Source organism: Engystomops pustulosus, chromosome 5 (genome assembly GCF_040894005.1).
Source record: "Engystomops pustulosus chromosome 5, aEngPut4.maternal, whole genome shotgun sequence".
NCBI lineage: Eukaryota > Metazoa > Chordata > Amphibia > Anura > Leptodactylidae > Engystomops > Engystomops pustulosus.
The window spans coordinates 153,147,701-153,170,888 of record NC_092415.1 but is presented as its reverse complement, the minus strand read 5'-3'; the positions used below and the strand labels follow the sequence as shown (position 1 = coordinate 153,170,888).

The window sequence follows — 23,188 nt, the reverse complement described above, 5'->3', positions numbered from 1 at the left end:
AATTAAGTAAACTCCCTAAAGTCAATGTTTTGCCAAGAGATGCCATGGGGATTTCTATTTGTCCATCGGCAGGAAACCCTCTTTCACCCACTTACACCTGCAAAGTTGTACATTCTCTGATACGTTTATAATGATAGCAAATTAGTTATGTAAATATTTTTATAATTTTTTTTTAACCTTTCTTTGATTTGGAATGTAAACACAGTAGATTACCGTACCCCTTTTATGACTGAGGGTCATTGCTACCTGAATGCCCAGGTCAATTTTTGCAGTTCTGTTCTTCTTGAAATGATAATATATTTTTGGAACTGGTTTACATATAACAATTTTTAGTTTGTTCTGCATGCTATGTGAGAATTTTTTTTTTTACACTTTTTTTGTCATTTTTTCCAGTACTAAAATTAATTAAACCTCAATCTGTGAATCCACCGCCTTTCCCCAGGTTTATCTACAGATGCCATGTACTTCTGCAAACTCTCAGCTCTGTCTACCTGCAGCTCCTTCTCCATTCAGCTGACATCTAGAAACACAGATCTGGTGTCATATGAAAGAATCATGATTGTGTTTCTAGGTGTCATTGGAGAATTCTACTGTTAAAGGTACAGTTGGAACTGAGAGCTGTACATAAAATAATACTTTTACTGCAACTTTGACAGTGGATCTCTGTGGCGCCTAGAAACACAATCCTTTTCCTAATATGATACCACGGTTTAGAACATATAGCTTTGGGTCACTGTCATGACAGCTATACATGTACTATTTACATGGTGTATGTACAGAAAGAACATATATAGCTGCATGGGAGGGGTTAAAGGAGTATTCTCATCTGGGCATTCACATTTAATTTAATTCATATAATCTTCCATTTACATAATTTACTTCAATTGATAATTTTCCATGGATGTCGCCATGTTGTCCACTGCTGCTGAAGTGATTGCACAACAAAACAAATTGTTCTTTGATATGAAATGGACAGGAGTTACTGTGTGTCCCACAGTCGTAACGATTGCTGAATCCAGGTGGTCGTACAGGCATCAATTGTTCATGCCCGGCCAATGCTGGCAGAGTGCAGAGGTGGTTGTATCAAAGGACGGCCATCTCATTCCTAAGTGACAAGATTGCAACATTCATGTGAAATTATCTTCACACATGTTAAGTTTTTTTAAATAACATTCAATTGAAGAAATGTTTATACTATATATGGCAACTGAATTAAACTACATTTGAATACCCAGCTGGAAATACACCTTTTAAGTGTAGTGAAAAAGGGAACTGAAGTAAAGCAAAGGTAAAAAGTAGTTATGACATATAGTTAAAATGGAAATCGCCATATAGATTTGGGGGAGTAAGAGGCATTGCCATCACAATTAATACAGTTATGTTGGTCATGCTGATTTTAGTAAATGACTGTACAGACTTTTGATGTTTATTTTCCCATTTTATCCCTTTTTCTTTAGGTGCTGGAAATTTCAATTGCAAAATAGCAATTGTAATGGGCAAAACAGAAAATGCCTCCTCCTCCAGGTACATGTAGGAGAAAAACCTATTAATTCACCAGTGTGAAAATGTTTAATAAAAGATAAGCTTTTTATGGGAGACTGAAATCTAAACCTAAAATTTGACTTTAGAATAGGGCATGTATGGTCACCTTTCTGGTGCCCATTGCAAGCTTTTGCTAATGAGAATCATCTTTAAAAAGTATCAAGGGAATCCTACAAATGTCTGATGATGTCCACCCATCAGTCCTATGTCCTATGTTATCTATTAGAATCCATTTTAAAGCAAAATAGTCACCAGAAACCCACAACAGTACCTTATAGTGGCGTTCAATAGCATTCCATTGCTGCTTCTAGTTCTATTATTGTTGCTGCCACTATTCCTGTAAAAATAATTTTTATTCATCCTCTTGCCTTCTGAAGACTAAGTCATGGAGCCGGGCAACCTTCACTGTATGCATCCCCCTCTCCACCGACATCATAGCCTGAGTTCCTGTACATGCAGCACATGGCTGGAGCGTTCTTGCTTTACAGACACATCATGAATGCTCCGATTGAGTTCATGTCTCATCAATGACATGCGTGTAGATGTTGGAGCATGGCCAGCTAGCTCTTCCTCGCTTATCACTCTGAGCCTGTGGAACAGAGTGGCAGCAGCCGGGAACATGATGGACTGGTGCTGAGCTTCTGGGGCACTCGGTATGGGAACTCGTCTGAAGAGGATGATGATGTTGGGCAGTCCAGCTTGACTGCCAGCCCTGGTGCGCCTCCTTGACTTTATCTTCAGAAAGTAAGAGTATAAATTATTTTGACATGAATGGTGGCAGCAATAATAGAACAAAAGTAAGTAATGGATCACTTTTACACTTGACTACAAGGTACTGTTGCAGGTTTCTGGTTGAGGTATGTGATGACAGGTTCCATTTAACTCAAACATTCTATAGAGCTGCCTCATATGTGTCTGCCACACACTTCTTTCCCTTATCTGAATTGCAGACTCATGTCTGACTGCCTCTCCTACTTCTTTTCCTCTTTAATTGCGGTAAGGCACAAAGAGAGGGTCCATTAGTACTTTTTACCCAAATGTCACACATTTATATCAGGAAATTATAACATAGCACTAATTATAACAAAAGGGTCTACTTTTATATCCAGAAACAGCGTGTCTCTTGTTTATAGGCCTTGTCCTCTATTGCAGCTCAATCTAAAGAATGTAAATAAAGTGACAAAGCTTATGAATAATGGTTTCTGAATCTAGTAGAGCATTTCCTTCAATCCTGGGCAACCTTATTAATATACTGTTTGGAAAATCCATGTATATCATGTTGGCTAAAAAATGGAAACCAGGAAAAACTCTGAAGCACCGAGGCAAAGCCTTCAAATTTGTAAAAGCTTATTCCTGTAGAACCCACGTGGATACATTTTGGGAGAAAACTAACTTTAATGGTCTTTCCGTTTCCCATTCCTTAAGTCTTATAACTCGTAGTTGCAAATCTTTAATTTATTTAAGTTAAGATGGTCACAAGTGCCACATTTCAGCTGTGTTATTCAACTTTCTCATTGTTGAATACAGAATAAAAAATAGAATATATATAACATAGCAGTGCAGCGGAGAGGGGTTGTGTACAGGACAGTCCTTTACATATGTGAGAGGATATCGCCAGAACACTTTGACATCACTTTTTTAAAAATCCCCAGAACAGTTACATTTTATTCCAGAAGCATACTGGATACCATGTAGAAAACAGCATTTAAATGACTTCCTAACTACCAGACCCCTCAAGTAGGGTATGAAATGTCCTCCCTAGAAAGCCCTCTTTACCTAAACAGCCAAAGATCTCATCACAGACAAAAGGTGATTATTTTCTGGTCATTTTCATAATGACTTTGGCTGCAATTCTTTTTAAAATAGATTAACAGTTCAGATTGACTATAATTCTAGAAATTATGTATCATACCCTACCTAAGGGTCCTGCTAGTGCAGTGAATCCTTTACTATTATCCAATGATGCTATTTCATTTTAGGAGGCAATGCATCACTCATGAAAGATTCACTCTGAACAGTATTTATTCATCTATTGTTATATAATATTTTCTAGATATAAGCAGCACAGCATGATCCTTGTTCCCATGGACACAAAAGGTGTTGAGATTATCAGAGCGCTAAAAGTGTTTGGCTATGAAGGTAATGATGACACTGACATCACAAATATATGTCTTCTGCTATAGAGTTATATGTGTCAGGCTTACTTGTACTTCTACTAGTTGTGGCTGCAGGAAGATTTGGTGAACTTCATGTTATGCTGGGATTTGTAACAGGAATGCAGGTCTTCTAAATCAAAATACCACAAAATAAATAAAATGTGTCTATTTGCTTTCGGCCATCACAATGGTCACTCTGAACAGATTCACAAGGTTTTGAAACGATAGCAGATTATGTTTTTAGGAGCAGCCGAGGGCCCAAATGACCTGCCAAGTTTGATACTGCCCTGTAGAGATAATAAAGAGACCTCAAGCCCTGAATTTCTCATACACATGTCAGCTCTCGACACAGATTTTTACAAGGGCCCTTCCAGGACCTTTGAAGGTCTAACAAAAACCCTTAAACTGCAGAAATAAAAGCAGGCAGAAGGGACCTGCTTCCTTTTCCAAGAAGTTTAGTTCTGGTACTGAACATAGGCAGGAAATATAAAAACATTTAAAAAAAAAACTTGCAGAGGGCCCACAATTTTGATATATCCCAAGCCCCTTTGCAGTTTTAATAAGCCCATGGTTGGAAAGGGTTTAAAAATTTACATGTTTTATTAAGATGTAAGTATTTTACACAAACTCAAATATTCAGGTTAATACCTCACATGTTGGGAGAAAGCACATTCCTGATCATTCACCTCACACTATAACTTTATCAATAATTCTGCTTTGCTGCTTTTAAGACCTACTAAACTTTTTTGTTAACTTTTCATAATAAGTCTTGATATTCCAGAGTTTTCCATGAGCAGGTGGGGAAGCAGCCCCCTAAAGGACATTACAGGAAAGAAATAACCAGTATTGTTGTAAAACGTATGTCACTGCCCCTAATTCTTCCTCCCTCCCCGAGTGACAGTTCCCTGCTGTTTATCTTGGGAAACCATGATGGAGTCCGTAGAGATTTCAGATTACTGTAAACTGTACGTTTAGTGAAGGGATAGGGGGTTGTGCTTTTTCTCTGATAAAATTAATATTGCCATTTCTTATAATCCCTTGTACTATTGATTTATGCAAACTTTACTGACTGTATAAACATGTGTTTGTTTTTTTTAAGATACACCACATGGAGGACACTTTGAAGTGCATTTCAAAAATGTAAGAGTTCCTGAAACAAATCTTATTCTGGGTAAGTTGCTGGTATTAAGGAAGTCCTGTAACTGTAACACAAATTTCATCCCTGTACCTCCCCCATCTGACTATATATATAACATCTCAGACAGTCCCTGGGTTACTTTCAGGAAGGCTTCTGTAGGTTTGTTCTTAAGTTGAATTTGAATGTAAGTCGGAACTGTATATTTTATAATTGTAACTACAGACAAATTAATTTTTGGTCTCTGAGACAATTGGATTGCCATTAGAACCAGGCTTCACAATAAAGCTTAATTACAGACACATTTGATAACCCCTACAGCTGTTTATTGTTTATTGTATCGGGGCTAAAGTACAGTAAATTACCAGCTTGTTTTCTGCATAACAAATTGCACTTCATAGTGATGATTTAATATTCCATGCTGTGTACTGGGAACCGAGAAAAAAAATTCCAAATGCAGTGAAAATGGTGAAAAACTGCATTTGCTCTGTTTTCTCATGGACTTGGATTTTACAGCTTTCTGTGCGCCGCAAATGACATGTCTACTTTATTCTTTGGGTCGGTACGACCACAGGGAATCCAAATTTGTATAGGTTTTATAATGTTTTCATAAATTTACAAAAATTAAAACCTCTTTTTTTGGTTTTGACATTTTCTGGTGCTAATAACTAAGGAGTACAGAGCTGTGGGTGATGTCATTTTGTGCGACTTTTGATGACGTTTTCAATGCTACAATTTTTAGGGCTGTACAACCTTTTTTATTTTTTTTTCAATTTTTATTGAATTTTTTATATTTTTCCAATTGGCAAAAAAAGTGGGGGTTTTTTCCGACTTTGGGCGCTATTTTCTGTTGCAGGATTAAACACAGTGAAAAAAACATTATATTTTGATATATCTGGCATTTTTGGATGCGATGATACCTAATGTATTTACGTGTTTATTTATATCAGTTCTATTTATATCAGTTTTTTTTTTATAAGCTTTTTTTTTTTATTTTTACTGTTTTTCAGATTTTAGTTCTTGGATAGGTTGATACATTTTTGTGCGTTGCGGTATTCTTCTTTTTTATTTCTTTGGGTTGCATATGTTGGTATTATTATCCACATACAAGTTTTTAGTATCGCCATTTTTGCAGTGGCATAACTTTAGTATTTTTTGGTTGACAAAGCTGTTTGTTGGCTTATTTTTAGCATGACAAGTTGTTCTTGGTCTATGATCACCTATTCAAAAAAAATTTTGTAAAGAAATTTAATAAAACATGTAAATTTTTTTTGGCACTATTTTTTATACAGGGTTTACCAAGTTGGTCCGATTATGATTTATTGTACAGATTATTATGGACGTGGCGATACGAATTATGTGATTTAGTGGGGGGGGGGGGGGGGGTTGTACTTTATTAGTTGTGTATAGGGAATTGTGTTGTTTGGGGGACTTCAATTTATTTAATTTCATTTTATTTCAAAAAAACGTTATTGTTTTAACATTTTTTTTTATTTTTACCGACGTGTTGACTTCAACAAGTGATCTTCTGATCACTTATTCAAGCTCAAACACAGCTTACACAGCGCAATACAGATGTGTTACACTGTTTAGCGTAATACACTAAGCATGTATACAGGTGGGTCCTGCCATGAGGAACAGACAACATGAGAGGCTTCTTACAAGGGGCTAACACTTCGGGTCGGGGATGTTACAGAAGGATGTTAGCTGCGATTTGCAGTTGACACCTGTTTTGTATGGTGCTGGCTCCGAACGTGAGCTGGCACCTACCGCACGCCGCAATACTACGGTGTGCATCATTAAGTCACTTCCCACTGCGCCGTACTATTACGGCATGCTTTGGGAAGGGGTTAAGGACTGAGATGTTTGTATTTTGTCCGAAACGCCTAGGTCCAAATTAAGAGTTTTTTTTTTATTTATTATGTGATGCAAGCCTGCAGGATTGTACACTGTTTTTCAAGCGATATTATTGAGATGGATTTTTTAATCTAAAGAATAAGTGCTGGAAGAGACTTGCTTTTTTTCTGATCTGAAAGATCTGATGCCTGTGATCATTTAAACGTTGACCCCCAAATACCCAAGTAAAAACACCATGTTACAGGAAGGTAGATTCACACTGCGTATAAGCAACCATCTAAATGCGATATGCAGAGATAGAAACAGCAAGCAGAAGAACAGGTAAGAGATTGAAGCATGGAATACCATAAGGAAACACACTGGAAAATTTAGTTTTTGGCTTTTGGAATGTGGTATCTTGTATCTTGAACTATTTAGGATTATTATGTTTGCTGTAGGTTTTAACACTATGAAGTGATTAACAATTGAGTATGAGAAGTCCGTCAAGTCCTATACTAATTCTGGAATTTCCCTTTCATAGAGGAAGCCAGCTGAAGATATAAAAGCACTTTCTGCTTAGATAACAATAGAGGCTGATGTCAGTTCAGTCATTGCCAAAATGCTGTTAGACCAGAGCACTCCAATGTTAGTGAGATCTACATTGCTTGTCTGAAGCAGGTGGTTGGTGTTAGACAATGTCTAATGTTTTACTGACGCAAATAAAGAATTGAGGTATAAAATGCAAAATGACAAACTTTCCATCGCTTGTTTTTTTTTATAATACTGTACATAGTAATCCCTTTTTGTGACATTGATATTATAAGAAGTTTGTGGCCAAAAGGTATTCTTCAACTATTAATAAAAAGGTTCTGCAGCAGCTGAGGTTTCAAACAGAATTATGCACAGAATTATTATTAGAACCCTTATTGAGGCTCCCTGTCCATTATTGGTGCATTTTTATTACTTCCAGGCACGTGGCGGAAAAAACGTTTGTGTGAATGCAGCCTTAGGCCAAATTTACACAAACCATATATGCGTGACATTTTTCATCCATATGCAGCACGTATTTAACCCGTATTTATACAGCCCCATAGACTTCTAAGGGCATACGGAACTGAAATACGGGAGAAAATAGGAAATGCTCTATATCTTTATACGGCCAGTATGCTGTGTTAACAATTGAAATATAAATACATTATTCTCCATCTTTCTATAGCATATGTGAAGATATTTTAAAGGGTTTGTCCCAAGTTTACAAGTTACAACTGATCAAGGTGATCAGTGAGGGTTTGTCTGCTGGCACCCTCTCCGATCATGAGAATGGATCCCAGTGATCCATAGAACGGGGTAACACTTGGCAAACACCGCCACTCCTATCCAAGGAATGAATGGAGTGGCAGGGCACATGCTCATCCTGCAGCTCCACTCATAGGATCTCCATTCTCCGCATTGTTTGGGGTCCCATTCTTGTTATTGGTGGGAGGGTCAAAGTTGAACCTCCATCAATCATTCTGTGGATAGGGCACCACTTATAAACTTGGGACAAACACTTTTAATATCCCCTCCAGACATGGCATCTCTAGAAGATACATATTAAAGATTGAGCAGCTAGACGTTAGACTGGCAGAGATGATTTAATATGTCTTATTTCCTTATTCATTTAATTTTCCAGTTCTTGTCTATACAAAATAACAAAAAGGCTATAATCAGTGAATATGTGTTGTGTACACACTATCTGTGTGTGTGCAGTGCGTGCTGTGTGTTCTCCATCTATTCTGTAGCTGTGCATTGTATTACTTTGTGTATCTGGAATAGGTCACCCTGTTTACAGGAAACTTTTCTAGGCATGCTTTTGCTTGCTGTTTCCCTCATTTCATGTGTTGCAGATTTATAAGCTCTTTGGTTAGATCATAATAGAGCTTTTAAAAGCTGTTAAGGTGATTTCTTCAGAAACGATGATGGTATGTGCAAGGAATTGCAGTTTGTTTGAAGTGAAGGTTTCAATTTACACTATTTAGTTATGTTTGGATATGTTACCAATTATCTGGACATGCACATACCTCACACTTTCCAGGTCTTTATGAGCCAATTCTCAGTCATTACATAGTTGTGTGATATTTTAAAGAGGATAGAACCTGCTTTTAAAACATACTATATATTAGTAAAGATTTCTTTATTAACCATACAATTTTCCAACCAGTAGCCAACACATCAAGTAGTAAAATAGGCATTGAGAACTGTGTAACCATACACTTATGTATTTTATTAAGTTATAATGCAGGTCCACCGCTCTTGCAAGTGCTATGGGTGGGTCTTTCTGCTTGTCTTATTAACAAGCTCGACCGCTCCCTCGCTTTTACTATGAGTATGAGCTGTAGCGGGATTCTGGTTGGATACTACAGCAGGTACTCAGAGGGAATGGGCTGTGGAGCTTCTCGGTGAAAAGAGCAGAATGTTCCACAAAATGCAAAGTTATACATTCTTCCATGTGTTCCATACAATTGGTAGGTTGGCCAAAAGAAATCTGATGTACACCAGGTTCATTTGTTGTATTTACCATGGAGATGCATAGCTTTCATAGGACCTGTAGATATAAAAGCATACAACATTTGTAAACACAACCATATTTCATAGTGGTATAGTTTTTAGTTTATATACATTGACCAAGTGAGTAAAAGTGTTTTAAGTTGAACACATCCCTTAGGCAGTGGAGTCTCCTAAATCACTCTGTCTTCTTGAGTTCTATGAGTCTTTCGTGTTGGCGTTTTAATTTGCCAGGCTTACTACAGTAGCTTAAAGTTTAGTATATCCCCATGCATCCTTGAAGCCTCATTTATGGGTATATAATTTTTATATGTAATTTTATTAATGTTTTTAAGTAGGTTGTATGAAACATTTATGACCCCCTGCTTTTTTGCTATGAACGTTTTTATCCTATTTTTCAGGGGAGGGCAGAGGTTTTGAGATTGCCCAGGGACGCCTCGGTCCTGGCCGCATACATCACTGCATGAGGACTATTGGGGCGGCTGAGAGTGCTCTCCAGCTTATGTGTGCCAGAGCTGCGGAAAGAACAACTTTTGGGAAGAAACTCTACCATCATGTAAGATTAATCCATAGTTGGAGATGTCATCACATGATAAAAGAAGTTATTTTTCCTGTAATAAGCAGCATGTTTGCTTCCCACTCATACAGTTTGTGCTGACCTTAGTAATTTGGTTTACCGGAAGGCCATTCACATATAAAAACAAATGTGGGATTTTGTGTTTTTCTTCACACAGGAAGTGGTTGCGCATTGGATAGCAGAGAGCCGCATTTCCATTGAACAAGCCAGATTGCTGACACTGAGAGCAGCAAAAGCCATAGACACAGTTGGAGCCGCAAGAGCTCGGAAAGAGGTACCAGATGTATGGATGTCATAGAGGGGGTTCTCCCATTTGGGAACCGTCTTGAATGAAAATGGGTTTATCAAAGTAAATCCATATTCCACAATTGATTATTTTGTAAACCACATATACATGTAAGATTGATACTCTACTAGTTTTAAAACAATTCTAAATCACAAAAATAACTATTGGTGGCTCATGTTGTAGGGATTAATTACCCCATTCCAGGAAGTTAGGGACAGTTAAAGTGAACCTATTACCAGCAATGTGAATTTTAGCTAGTGACAGCCTCCAATAATGCTATTCTATGCTATGCTGATTTTAAAAATGCCTTTGTCAGGAGCATGGCTAGCAGTCTAACAGTCTGCATGGCTGGACGTGTTTAGCTGAGCTCCGTGCATACCTCTAGTAACCCGGTAATAATTCTACCAATGAGGCTTAAAAGCGACCTGAAACAACCCCCGGCTAGCTAGAGACACCTGAGAAGTTTACCAAGAGGAAATATCTGGCACAGGCAAAGACTAAAGCAGCAGGCAACAAAGCAATGGATCCTGCGGCCTGAGCACGACGCGATGCCTGAGTTGAAGTTCGTCTCCGGATACGGCCTACCCCTGTCAATGCTTGCTCTGGAGTAGTGAGGTGGGAGATTGGAGCCCAGACACAATGGGGAATACGCAGGGCAACGGCCCTCCCAGTCACCCACAACAACTGACCACGCGCAGCGGGACCCTGTGCAGTGATAGACACCCCAATGGTCGCGGGAGGACATCCGGGGATGGAGCACCACGTAGACTCAAACTTGCCGCTGCTGACATCCACACAAGTGCTCGGCCTGTAGAGTTGCGGTGAGAAACTGTACCCTATCCGGGTGTCCCAACCTGCTGTCCAGGCATAACACCTATAGGCCCAGTCCTTAGCTGGATGTAGACTGTCAGACCTGCTTGATTGATTGGAGAGGGAGGACCACAGACTAATGGAAGAAGCATCATAACCAGTTCTACAGAACCCGGAACCATCATAAACAACATGAGCCCCCCAAAGACAAATACGACTGATAAGCTACGTAAATTTGCCCGAACACGGACAAACTGGAAAAGACGGACGAGGACATTAGACAATATCTGAACGACATACAGTTCCCTTCCCTGACCCCAGAGCAAATAGCCCAGTTAGAGAGACCCTTAACTTTAGAAGAGGTGGAGGATGCGGGGGAACTATTATAATAAGTCACCGGGCCCGAATGGGCTACCAAAAGACATCTTCTTTAAGTATAAGGATTTCTTACTTCCTTGTATACTGGAGATGTATTCCTCCTCATTTGAGACCCAGGCCCTTCCCCCTTCCCTATACAAAGCAACTGTGGTTTTAATCTTAAAGCCGGGTAAGGACCCCACAAACAGTGGTTCATACCGACCCATAGTGTTAATTACTTACCAGAATACTGGCCACCAAATACTGTACACACAGTCATAATAATCCCATTCCCCTACATTCTAAAAATGTACTTTTATTTGTGATGTATTAAAAGATGAAATAATTCATCACATACATGTTGTATGGGTCCTGTACCTGGGATGATCCACACATACCCTAATAAAATGATGCAAGGATAGTAGGATGTGAATTAGTTGGGGCTATATTTTTGAATAGCCCCACTAGAATTTGTGAAAATAGTAACACCGTAGGGACTTGGCTGTTTATCTACACAGTCCAACCCTTACCAGAATACTGGCAACCAGATTGAACACAGTGATTCTTTCCCTGATCCAACCAGATCAATGTAGCTATGTGTCTGGGAAATCCACTTCAGATAATATACTCTGGGTTCAGGTGGTAGCACAAATAGGACAGGTGACTGGGAGAAATTAGGCCTTGTCATTATTGGATACGGCCAAGCTATTTGACTCCACTGACCAGGCATTTTTGGGCAATGTTTGCAGAGGTTCGGCTTTGGCTGGAGATTTCGTACAACGATAGAGATCCTATATGTCTCCCCTTTTAGTAGAGGTTTAGTTAAGGGAGAGTTATCGCTCTCCTCTACCCTGTAAAGAGGCACCCGGGAGGGTGTCCGCTCTCCCCTCTTTTGTTTGCCCTGGCATTAGAGGCCCTAGCTATAAAGCTCTGGCAAGATCTGGAGTACTAAGGCATCAATATAAATATAGATTTAGGCATGAATATAGATTTACGTGGGTCTATACGCGGAGGATATGGTTTTATTTTATCCAACGCCCCCACCTCATTGAATTCATTAATAAGGGAGATGGTATGGGGCAGAGTCTTTTCCGGGCTTTTAGTAAATTGGTCTAAATCAGTGTTTGTGCCGCTTGGAGCCTCCCCCTGGACAGGACCCGACTATATAGAAAGACTTCAAGTAGTCACAAAATTTAAATAGTTGGGATTTGTCATATGAAAGACAAACCAAAACTTGAGTGAACTGGTGATGAGTCTACTGTTTTCATATACTCTGGATAAGGCCTGGAAAACACTGACTCTGTCAGTAGGAGGGAGAATCAACTTAGTAAAACTTATCTTTTTAAAGAATGTAATATCATTTAAGAATGATAACAGGAGTGTTTGTGTAGGGTACATCTAGAGCCAAACTTAGTCTCTCCACATTACAGCACCCTAAAGAGGAGGCGAGCTTTGCCCAACTTCTATCATTATTACATTGCAGAACAACTTAAATACCTTAGCCATTAGGTGGCAGAGCAAAAGCTGCCTAATGCAGAACATCATCTAAAGCCCCACCTTGGCCTCTCCACTTTATGGCCCGTGTTAGCGCCTCACCCTGATTTCACCCCCCCCCCCTCCCCCTCCCTCTTTCCGCTGCATAGACTGGCTAGACATGTATGGCAGGCAGCAATGAAAATAACCAAATTTACTGATATCATAGCAGAGACCCCACTATGGCAGTATATTGAGTATCAGAGGAGTACGAACCTTGGCAGATGTTTATAATGTGGACATTCTACACTCTTTCCCGGATTTACAGCAGATTTTATTTGATTTGGAAAGGTCCTTTTTGTATAGGGGCCTCATTATTACAGCCCTTTTGGAAAGACTTAACAAACTTTTTATTCACATTAATATACAGGCGGTCCCCTACTTAAGGACACCCGACTTTCAGACAACCCATAGTTACAGACAGACCCCTCTGACCTCTGGTGAAGCTCTCTGGATGTTACTATAGTCCCAGATTGCAATATTCAGCTGTAAGGTGTCTGTAATGAATGTCTTTATTGATAATCCTTAGTACTATTACAGCAAAAAATGTTTAAAGGGAACCTACCACCACAAATCTACCTATAAAGGTAGATCGGGTGGTAGGTGGATCAATGGGACGTGAGGATAGCCCTTTTAAGGGCTAATCCTCACGTCCCCACACTTTTTTGTTAACTTTTATTAAACTTGTATGCAAATTTACTTATGCGGCTACTGGGGCGTGGAGTAGCCGCATCTGAGGTTACACGAGGCGGCTACTCCACGCCCCGGTAGCCTCTTTTCCCCTCCTACTCACCATCTTCGGCGCGTAGCTCCGCGCCCTCGTCCGGCGATCCTGTCGTCTGCGCATGCGCAGAAGAGCAGGCCCGCGCCTGTTTCGGAGCAGTGACCGCGCAGGCGCGGGCCTGCTCTTCTGCGCATGTTCAGACAGCAGGATCGCCGGACGAGGGCGCGGAGCTGCGCGCCGAAGATGGTGAGTAGGAGGGGAAAAGAGGCTACCGGGGTGTGGAGTAGCCGCCTCGTGTAACCTCAGATGCGGCTACTCCACGCCCCAGTAGCCGCATAAGTAAATTTGCATACAAGTTTAATAAAAGTTAACAAAAAAGTGTGGGGACGTGAGGATTAGCCCTTAAAAGGGCTATCCTCACGTCCCATTGATTCACCTACCACCCGATCTACCTTTTATAGGTAGATTTGTGGTGGTAGGTTCCCTTTAAACTCCAATTGTCACTGGGGCCGAAAATTTTTTTGTCTGGATCTGCTATTATAAATAAACAGTTTCGACTTGCATACAAATTCAACTTAAGAACAAACCTCCGGACCCTATCTTGTACGTAACCAGGGGACTGCTTGTATATTCAGTTGCCTTTTCCCCTGTGTAGTGTCTTCTGGGCCTAATCTCTGAAGAAGATTGGTCTGTTTACCATCATAACATATGCCTTTGGGAAACTTTATGACCAGAAAGTGGTGGTACGCTCCAAATACTCCAACCCTGAGTATGTGGAACCTCCAAACTAACCAGATTTTGACCGTTTAGGGAGCATGGAGTCGAGGGATTAACAAGGCAATGAGCAGTCCATCCACCAGCACATAAAGTGGATAAAAAGACATATTAAAGACATATGAGGATGGTGACTTCAATAGATACACACACAACATGAGACTAGTCTCTGGCAGCTAATGGGCTTTGATATGGTAGGTAAAACCGGATGAGTGGCACTGGCAAGGAGATAATAGGACACTGTAGCAGCTTAGTAGACAAGTGCTGACAGTTAAGTTTAGAATAGTTTTGAACGTTCTCTCTAGAGCAGGGAATCTCTAGATTTTTTTATATGGTCTGAGTGTTGCAATTCCTACTTAGATAGAAACAAAGATAACATTCAAATTATTTGTAATGTAACAAGTTTATTTAGAATATCGCAATTGTTTATGCGGTATACATAATCTGAAGATGGCGATGTATAACAAAATTGCACTGTATATGAATGATAATCAGTACCATAAACTTTAATAAAAGCAGGTTTTTTTTAAAGGCCTTTGTCAGCATTCTGAATCATTTCAGTAGTTTATATAGGTTAACTTCACTTTACCTTGCTCCCTGTCAGCAGTGTGTGATGGTCCCAGGGGCACACCACACGCTGCTGGTAGGGAATTACTGAAATGATTCAGACATTTTTAAAATCCGTATAGCATAGGCCAGTGATGGCGAAGCTTTTGGCGGCCGAGTGCCCATACTGCAACCCAAAACCTGCCTTATTTATTGCGAGGTGCCAACAAAAAATTAAAGCAGTAACTTATTGCTCCCTGTTCTTCAACAACTTTTGATCATATTGGCCTCCTGAGGACAAAATGTCCAGTGTCCCTGTGTACTCAGAGAATCGTGGGGCCAACAGAAGGTCCTCCAAAGATAATTCAGCCCTGTCTACACATTCTCTCTCTTCCTACAGTCGCAAGCAGTGAAGTAATAACTTTAATATATGACTGAAGGCAGCATCTTTTAAGTTCCTTGGAACTGCAGAAAGATCCTTTGAATCCAGTCTGGTGTGCAATGGCAATGGCCTGGGTAACCACTGAAAGGGCTCTGAGTGCCACCTGTGGCACCCGTGCCATAGATTCGCCACCACTGGCATAGGCTATTGGAACCTGTCACTAGTTAAACATTCCTGGTGATATATTCACTTTAAAGGGTTAATGCTTAAATTCAGTTACTAAGTTATCTCTGTGTTGAGCTCAGCTCACAACTGTAGATGAATGGTGCAATGACTACACTAAAGAACCTCTTTACAATTTGACATTTTAATATGCAAGGGGAACAGAGGACCATAAAAATTGCTTAGGCTTTTGTAACATAAAAATCTTTTGGGGGTATTTATCTGATGTTGCACGCCAGTCCCCCCCTCCTCCCCCCAGTATTGGCGCCCCTGCCCCCAGTTGCCCAGGCCCAGTTTATTGCACAGTTCGGGCTTGGATCCTCTTACAATATATGGCTCAAATTGTCCGCTCTCATTCCTTGTAGATTGCAATGATCAAAGTTGTGGCACCTAGAATGGCATGTCAAGTGGCTGATCGGGCAATCCAAGTATTTGGAGGAGCTGGAGTGTCTCAAGATTTTCCACTGGCTTTCATGTAAGTTTTTATCACTGTAACTAGGGTGTGGTCACACTAGAAGACTAGTAATATGTAACTGCATTATTTTAGAAATTAATAATAAAAGTGATAAAAGTAAACTTTATAATATGCTTCATAAATAAAAGAAGATTCTCTGTGTTAGGAACATTATCAGATTCCTTCATCTCTAAACTGTCTGTGTAAATCAGCTTTCAGTCCTGTATCCACTAACTGCTTACACAAGGCAGAGGGAAAAGTAGGACATATGAAGAACATATTTCCTTAATAAAGTATAATACAAAGTGTACTATCATCTGCACTGTGTATATTTGCAGATTGTTAATTTTAGTTATTCTTGAAAATTAGAGGACCTGATACAGATTATTCACTAAGGCCAAGCAGTTTACAGTTGTGTGATTTTAGTCATTATATTCATAAGTGGTTTGTTAAAGCATACATACAAAACATCTACCCTGTACTGATAAGCAGCTGACAACTCTAAAACAGCTGCTGCCTGAAGATTGGACCGGTTTGGTTTAATTGCTCATCATGTCACAAGTAATTTTGAAAGTCGGGAGCTCCTTTCTAAAAGGCAACACGGGAGACAAAGGTCCCCTTCTTACATCCAGGAAAACCTATTTGCATATTCCATTCCAATACCGTTTACTTCAATGAAATGTGATGTGTTAAATGTCAAGTTAAAGGGGTTCTCCGGTGACAAAGATTGACCTCACTATACCTTATCTCCCCACACTTATCACTTTACTAATTCCGTGTCATTAAATCTTCTGCCCCCTTTTCATAAAATCAAAGTCATTCCTGTGCACTGCCAGCTCCTGCTACACTTACAGTTTCCATAGAAACGACCTGTATACTGTCTCTGCTCTCTGGTCTGACATGTGCAGTCAGCTCTTTGCTCCCTGCTGTGGGGGTGTGGCTGCACCTTTCTCTGTGTGAAGAAGCTGTGCCGACCAGGGGGATTGTGGGAGATGTAATCTTTTAACAGAATGGGGGCAGCCCCATCTTAGAGTTATGCAGCTGCAGCAGTGAGCTGTGAAGTGACAAGTGAAGGAAAAGAAAGTATACAGCCCATGGTGGTGAGGTAAGGGCGTGCAACTATGATATATGCAAAAGAACTGGTTATTTAAAAAAAAAAGTACATATAGTGACCGGAGAACCCCTTTAATATCCTCTATGCCAAATAAACATTTAGTAAATGTAAAAAAAAAGATGACCATAATTTTACCTATCGCTAAACACAGTGTGAGGGTTTGTGACTTTTGAATATGATCTTCTGACTTTTGTATTGCTGATTTTTTTGGAACCTTTTTCAACATCCCCAACCGCCTAGCTGGCTGGTGACAGCCGAGGCCCAGAATACCAGAGTGGCTGGCTTATGTGGCATTGGGCATGTTGTGGTCACGGTGCTTGATATTAGGACCGGAGGGCGGGCCTACAGCCTGGCAGGTCTCCGGCAGGTGGTGTGTGCAAGAAATGTGGAGGGGGAGGCTGATGAAAGAGGTTTCTCTCTGGGGAAACCCCTGAGGTGTATATGGATGATGAAGGACGATGAAGCTGCCTAATCCAGGGATCAAACGGAGGCACATTGTGCAAATCAACTCTCAGTTCTTTATGGGAACTGGCACAGCAGGCAACGACCTAACATCAGCAGCAGGTTCAGCAGGCTGGAAGGAGATGGCTGATCCCCAGAAAGAGTTACTCAAAGCCTGGTAGTAACTTCCGGCTGGGCTGCTAGATGGAGCTGAGTCCGGACTGTGGACTTCTGCTCTGGGGCTTAGTCTCCTGACTTCCCCACAGTGTCAGGCAGCTGGCCCAAGACACCTCTGCTTCTTGGTAGTGTGTCTGGATGGCAGCTCTGTCGGAGCTGCACACTGGACCTGCTTGTCAAATTCTGACGAAAAATCCAAGCCCACGTGCTCCCCCCCACCAGGGGTTTTTATAATCCCCGGGTCAGGTGGCAGCACCCTCTAATCCGCTTCCAATAGTACAAAGAATATCATTGTTTAATAACATTTCACATGTTAACTCTTGCCTTAGCAGGGAGTGACTTACAGCTGCAATTACAGAGTTTACCGGGGCAGTAGCTTCTGAGTGAGTTGCGCAGGCTCACTAGATAGTTCCCGGCAAGGAGAGGGCGCTATTCGCACCAACCACCTTGGTGCACCACTCCTGCATTGGCAAGAGTGGTGCACTTGGTCTTTATTTTATAAAGAGAGCTTTCTCAATGTTATACTGTTCATTGCCTGGAGATAGTCAACCATTTACATAAACTGCAGAAAAACTGACGTTACATTTTCTAAAGATTAGAAGTCATATTATCGATCATGTGTGTGTCACGTCCACCCGTCCTGTGCCAGGCAGGCGGAAGTTGTCAGAGCCGAGCGTGCCTTTACCTGGACCTTAAACAGTACAGATGGGATGCCATGTGTGAGATGTCATGTGGCATAAATTATATTTATATTTTATATTTGTTTGCAGGTATACAGCTGTTCGGACTCTCCGTATTGCTGATGGCCCTGATGAAGTTCATCTATCAGCCATTGCAAGAATGGAATTGATGGAACAAGCAAAGTGGTTGTCAAAAATGTAAAACACGCCTTATGATTTTCAAACAAAATGAATTTAATTTTCTCTTTGAGAAGAAGGAAAAGCAGCCCCAATGGATGACTCTGGGGGATCTTTCCAACACAGATGCTTTATTAAACTGTTAGATGCAAAGCGAGGTAAAAGTCAGGTCAATGAGTTTCGGCACTAAGGGTCTTGCTCATGATCCTGCACACGTGTTAACGATTGCCATGTAAACCCTGCTTTTATGACGTCACATGCAGGAGTAGGTATCCGCCTCCCATCGTCACATGACTAATAATAGGACGGACAACTACAGTATATTGATACACAAAACTACAGTGTGCTTTTACAATGGGATAATCCTAAACAACATTGAAATACAGATATTGAGGATTAAACATCCAAATCATACATACGTCATTTCACATAACATAACAACAGGAAAACCAATTTCATATCATTTGACTAAAATATAAGTTATGAGAACACCAAACATAATCATGATAAAGTAAATCTAAATCGCTCAATAATTAAGAATAAGATCCCATCTTTTGTTTAAGCCTAGCAGAAACCTACTTTCCAATATGAAGATCCAGTAAGTTTCACAATTAAATAATTTCGCCTGACTTTTTCTATACCCTCCAAAGAAAAACTTTGGATTTCCTATGACCTTCACTAAAATGTCTAGGTGCTGGTGAAACATTTGTTACATCCCATAAATGGAATAAAATTTGTATTTTAAGGGGGCTTGTGGTTGCACATGTTTAAAATGTTATATGGCATTGCAAGCATTGCGAGTTACATGAGATTTAATAGGAAAACGAACTCCTGTAACGCAAGATGCAAAAGTATTACCCACTGCGGTGTGTGCACAAGTTTTGCAGTGTTTGTGGCCACATTTAAAACATCCAGAAAGGCTAAGCCACGTGTGGCTACCATTGTGCCTATTAAATAGGTTTGGCGAAATACTCATGCCTATAGTTGCTACAAATTTAACCCCTTAATGACGCAGCCCTTTTTTCGTTTTTGCGTTTTCATTTTTCACTCCCCACCTTCAAAAATCTATAACTTTTTTATTTTCCCATTTACAGAGCTGTGTTTTGGCTTATTTTCTTCGTAACAAATTACACTTCAAAACAGTGGTATTTAATATTCCATGCCGTGTACTGGGAAGCGGGAAAAAAAATCCAAATTTTTTAAGTTTTTCACTGTACGCCCCAAATGACATGTCTACTTTATTCTTTGGATCGATACGATTACCGGGATACCAAATTTGTATAGGTTTTAGAATGTGTTCATACATTTACAAAAATTTAAATTTGGGGGTGGGATTTTGCAGTCTTCTGGCGCTAATAACTTTGTCATTTTTTGCGTCTTTTGATGATGTTTACAATGTTGTCATTTTTAGGACTGTGCGACCTTTTGATAACTTTTTATAGAATTTTTTATTTTTTTTTAAATGTTAAAAAGTGCCATTTTCTACTTTGGGCACGATTTTCCGTTACCGGGTTAAACGCAGTGAAAAACAGTTGTTATATTTTGATAAATCGGGCATTTGTGGACGCGGCGATACCTAATGTGTTTATCATTTTGACTGTTTATTTATATTCAGTATGTTCTAGGCAATGGGGGGTGATTTGAGTTTTTAGGATTTTTTATTATAATTTTTTTTTTAACTTTTTTTTATTTTTACTATTTTTCAGACTCCCTGGGGTATTTTAAGCCTAGGTTGCCTGTATGATCCTATCATATACTGCCATACTACAGTATGGCAGTATATGGGGATTTTACTCCTCTTTCATTACAAAGAGCTGATAGCACATTGTAATGAAGGGGTTAACCCAAAGAAGCCTCCTATGGGGGGCAAATTTTCCCCCTCCCTTGCAAATATATAATATATTTCCCAATGGAAGGAAGCTACCATTTTTTGGCCTGCAAACCCACACCCGGAGTCTGTAGTATAGTTTAGGTGTGGGTTTGGATTGGCGCAGAACCCTGTCTTCCCATCTGTCTTTCCCATCATTAGTCATGTGATGATAAGGGGTGGGTATCTAGTCCTGCCTGTGACATACCAGAAGCAGGGTTTAAAAGGCAATCAATAACATGTGTGTGTGAGTAAGACGCTCGGCACCGAAACATGTTGACCTAACTTTTTCCCTGTGTTGCATGTAACCGTTTTTATACTTTAATAAAGGATCTGCGTTGGAAAGATCCCCCGGAGTGATCCATGAGGGCCGGTTTTACTTCTCCTTCACGATTGTGTCGAGGGTGGATCTGCAGATCTGAGGTTATGACCAAGTGGCTGATTACCTTTTGGGTGATTTCTTTTTACATTGATTTAAAGCCTAAAATTTTTTTTTTTTTTTAAGTAAATCTATCACCAGGACAGACTCGTGCAGTCTGTTCATGGGAAATACATTATTTAGTGAAATCTACAAAGATGAATGGCTAAGTTTATTCCCCCCAAATAGTGCAGACCCAAAGTACAAGCTGCATGTGCAGTATAAGGCTGCATTCACACGGCCGTTGTGGGACGTATATATGGCCGTTATATATACGTCCCCCATAGGTCAGCAATGGGTGCGCAAGGCCGTATGGAGTGGTACGGTGCCGCACACATGTGGCACCGTACCCAGGGAAAAGATAGGACATGTCCTATCCTTCCCTGGAATACGGCGCTGTGCGACATGTTTCTCTGTGGAGAGGAGCGGGGGTGAGCAGCGCCAGCGTGTGCCTGCCGTGCTATGAATTTAGCCTAATACTGTAGCTCATAGCTTGGAGACCCCACCACCACATTACAGAGATGGACATAGTGCAGCTCCATTCTTTGTGTGTGGGAATCGGAGGATCAGATTGTCAGACAACCATCGATCTAATATTAATTACCTGTCCACATGCAGTAAACTCACATGGTAGCAGTAAAAATTCTGAAACTAAAATAGTCTCCTGGTGCCTAAAATATTCCCTAGTTTATCATACCAAACATCCCCTTAATGGTTATTTTATATACAGCCCCCTTATGTTTATTTTATTCAATATAGAGCCCCCTCATTAGATACAGCCCCCCTCCTTTAGGTACAGCCTTATGTGGGTCCCTCAGGGCACCCCACTTGCCTGGGTATGCCCAGTGCTGGCCCCAGCCCTGTACCTGTCCTATGGCTTACTATTAATGAAAAGCTGTAAACCACTTAAAAGGGGCAGTCATACACGAATCACTGTGGATAACCATTTTCAAAACTCAACCAGATTTTTTGTTTTAGTAATTGCGATTTACAAGCAAAATTTATCAGGATAATCTCAGTAACCTGATGTGATTTGTTCGTCTATAGACGGTATAGTGTCACGGCAATTTTTGGACGATAACTTATTTTGATCACTTTGTTGAAGAAAAATAAAACTGATAAGATTTAGTATCTACTGGCATTAGATCACTCAGCTGCTATCACTAAACAGATGATGCCAGTTTCTCTTCTGTCTTTATCATGTACCTATTGAGACTTTAAGATGTACTTTATCTTTGATTGTCTATTACACTGCTAACAAATTACCAATTTATACTTGTAATGAACATAGATAAAAACCATTTCAATATGGAAATTTTTGAAAATAAAATACTTTGTTGTAATGATGACATTCTTCAATTTATTTTTTATTGAATTTAATAAGCAATAAACAAGATTTGTAATATTTAAAAAAATATATTTTCATTTCTTTTATTTTTGGTGTGATTTTACATTGTTATGGAATGTATGTACCAATTTTTGAAAAAGAGAAAAAAAAATGTACTTATACTTTCTAGGAAAAATATTGAAATGAACTGAAATCAGGTCAAACGGAGTCTACTGAATAATCATTTGGTCTTTGTTTGAGCCCCTAATTTTGAATGGTGAATATGAATTTACAAGACACTTTAAGAATAATTATAAATGTTATCTATACAACACCATCAGGGGCGGACTGGCCATACAATCTGCCGGAAAAGTTCCCGATGGGCCGATCCCCTCTGGGGCCGAATCACCCACTTCGGGCAGCAGCATGGAAGGGGGAGAAGAGCCCTGCCCCCTGTGCAGAGCCCTCGCTCATTGGTGGTAGAGCAGCAGCAGGGGTCTGTGTTCTTGCTGCTGCTCTCCCCCATAGACCAAACAAATACTGCAGTAACTTTGAGGGGGCAGTCAGCAGCTCTGTGAGGGAGAAGTTGCTCTGCTTTGTGAGAGCAAAGCACAAATACCTTAGTCCTGGCCAGTCGGGATTTGGCTGAGGGCAGGGGAACACAAAAGCAGCAGGAACAGAAGATCCGAGCACAGTGTGCAGCTGCTAAATAGTTCCTGCCTGTGAGTGCCATAATAAAGCAGAGAAAGTCTGGGCTGCTGCCTTTAAGAGGTACATATCTAGCTATTGTAACTCTGCCTACTTGTATAACTTCTATCTTCTTTCTTCCTAGCTTTCTATTTATCTATAATCTATCTTTCAATCTTAACCAAAAAGCTTGCAGCACTCCAGAGATGGACTGTAAAAATATTGGGGCACATTTACTTACCTGTGCCTTGGAGTTCACAAAAAGTGCTAAAACCATGTTAAAACGGTCCAAAAACGCGTCGTGTGGCATCACCCTTAGGCTATATTCACACTGCCGTTGCCCACCCATACAGCAAGTCAATATTTGCAGTGTTGCCCCTTCTTCAGGACCGCTGCAATTGTCCCAGGCAGCTCTCAATCAA

At 40.2% G+C, this 23,188-nt stretch overlaps 1 protein-coding gene across 1 annotated transcript in view; it reads left to right on the top strand.

Annotated features, from left to right (window-relative positions):
- Positions 1-22,087, top strand: part of ACAD11 (acyl-CoA dehydrogenase family member 11) — a 62,990-nt gene extending 40,903 nt beyond the window's left edge. Inside the window, exons 14-20 of the mRNA XM_072153453.1 lie at positions 1,458-1,524; positions 3,596-3,681; positions 4,798-4,869; positions 9,615-9,769; positions 9,948-10,064; positions 15,790-15,899; positions 18,381-22,087. Of these exons, the coding sequence (XP_072009554.1) occupies positions 1,458-1,524; positions 3,596-3,681; positions 4,798-4,869; positions 9,615-9,769; positions 9,948-10,064; positions 15,790-15,899; positions 18,381-18,492 (719 nt within the window). The 3' untranslated portion in view covers positions 18,493-22,087. The remainder of the gene's footprint in view (positions 1-1,457; positions 1,525-3,595; positions 3,682-4,797; positions 4,870-9,614; positions 9,770-9,947; positions 10,065-15,789; positions 15,900-18,380) is intronic.
- The last annotated feature ends 1,101 nt before the right edge of the window (positions 22,088-23,188 follow it).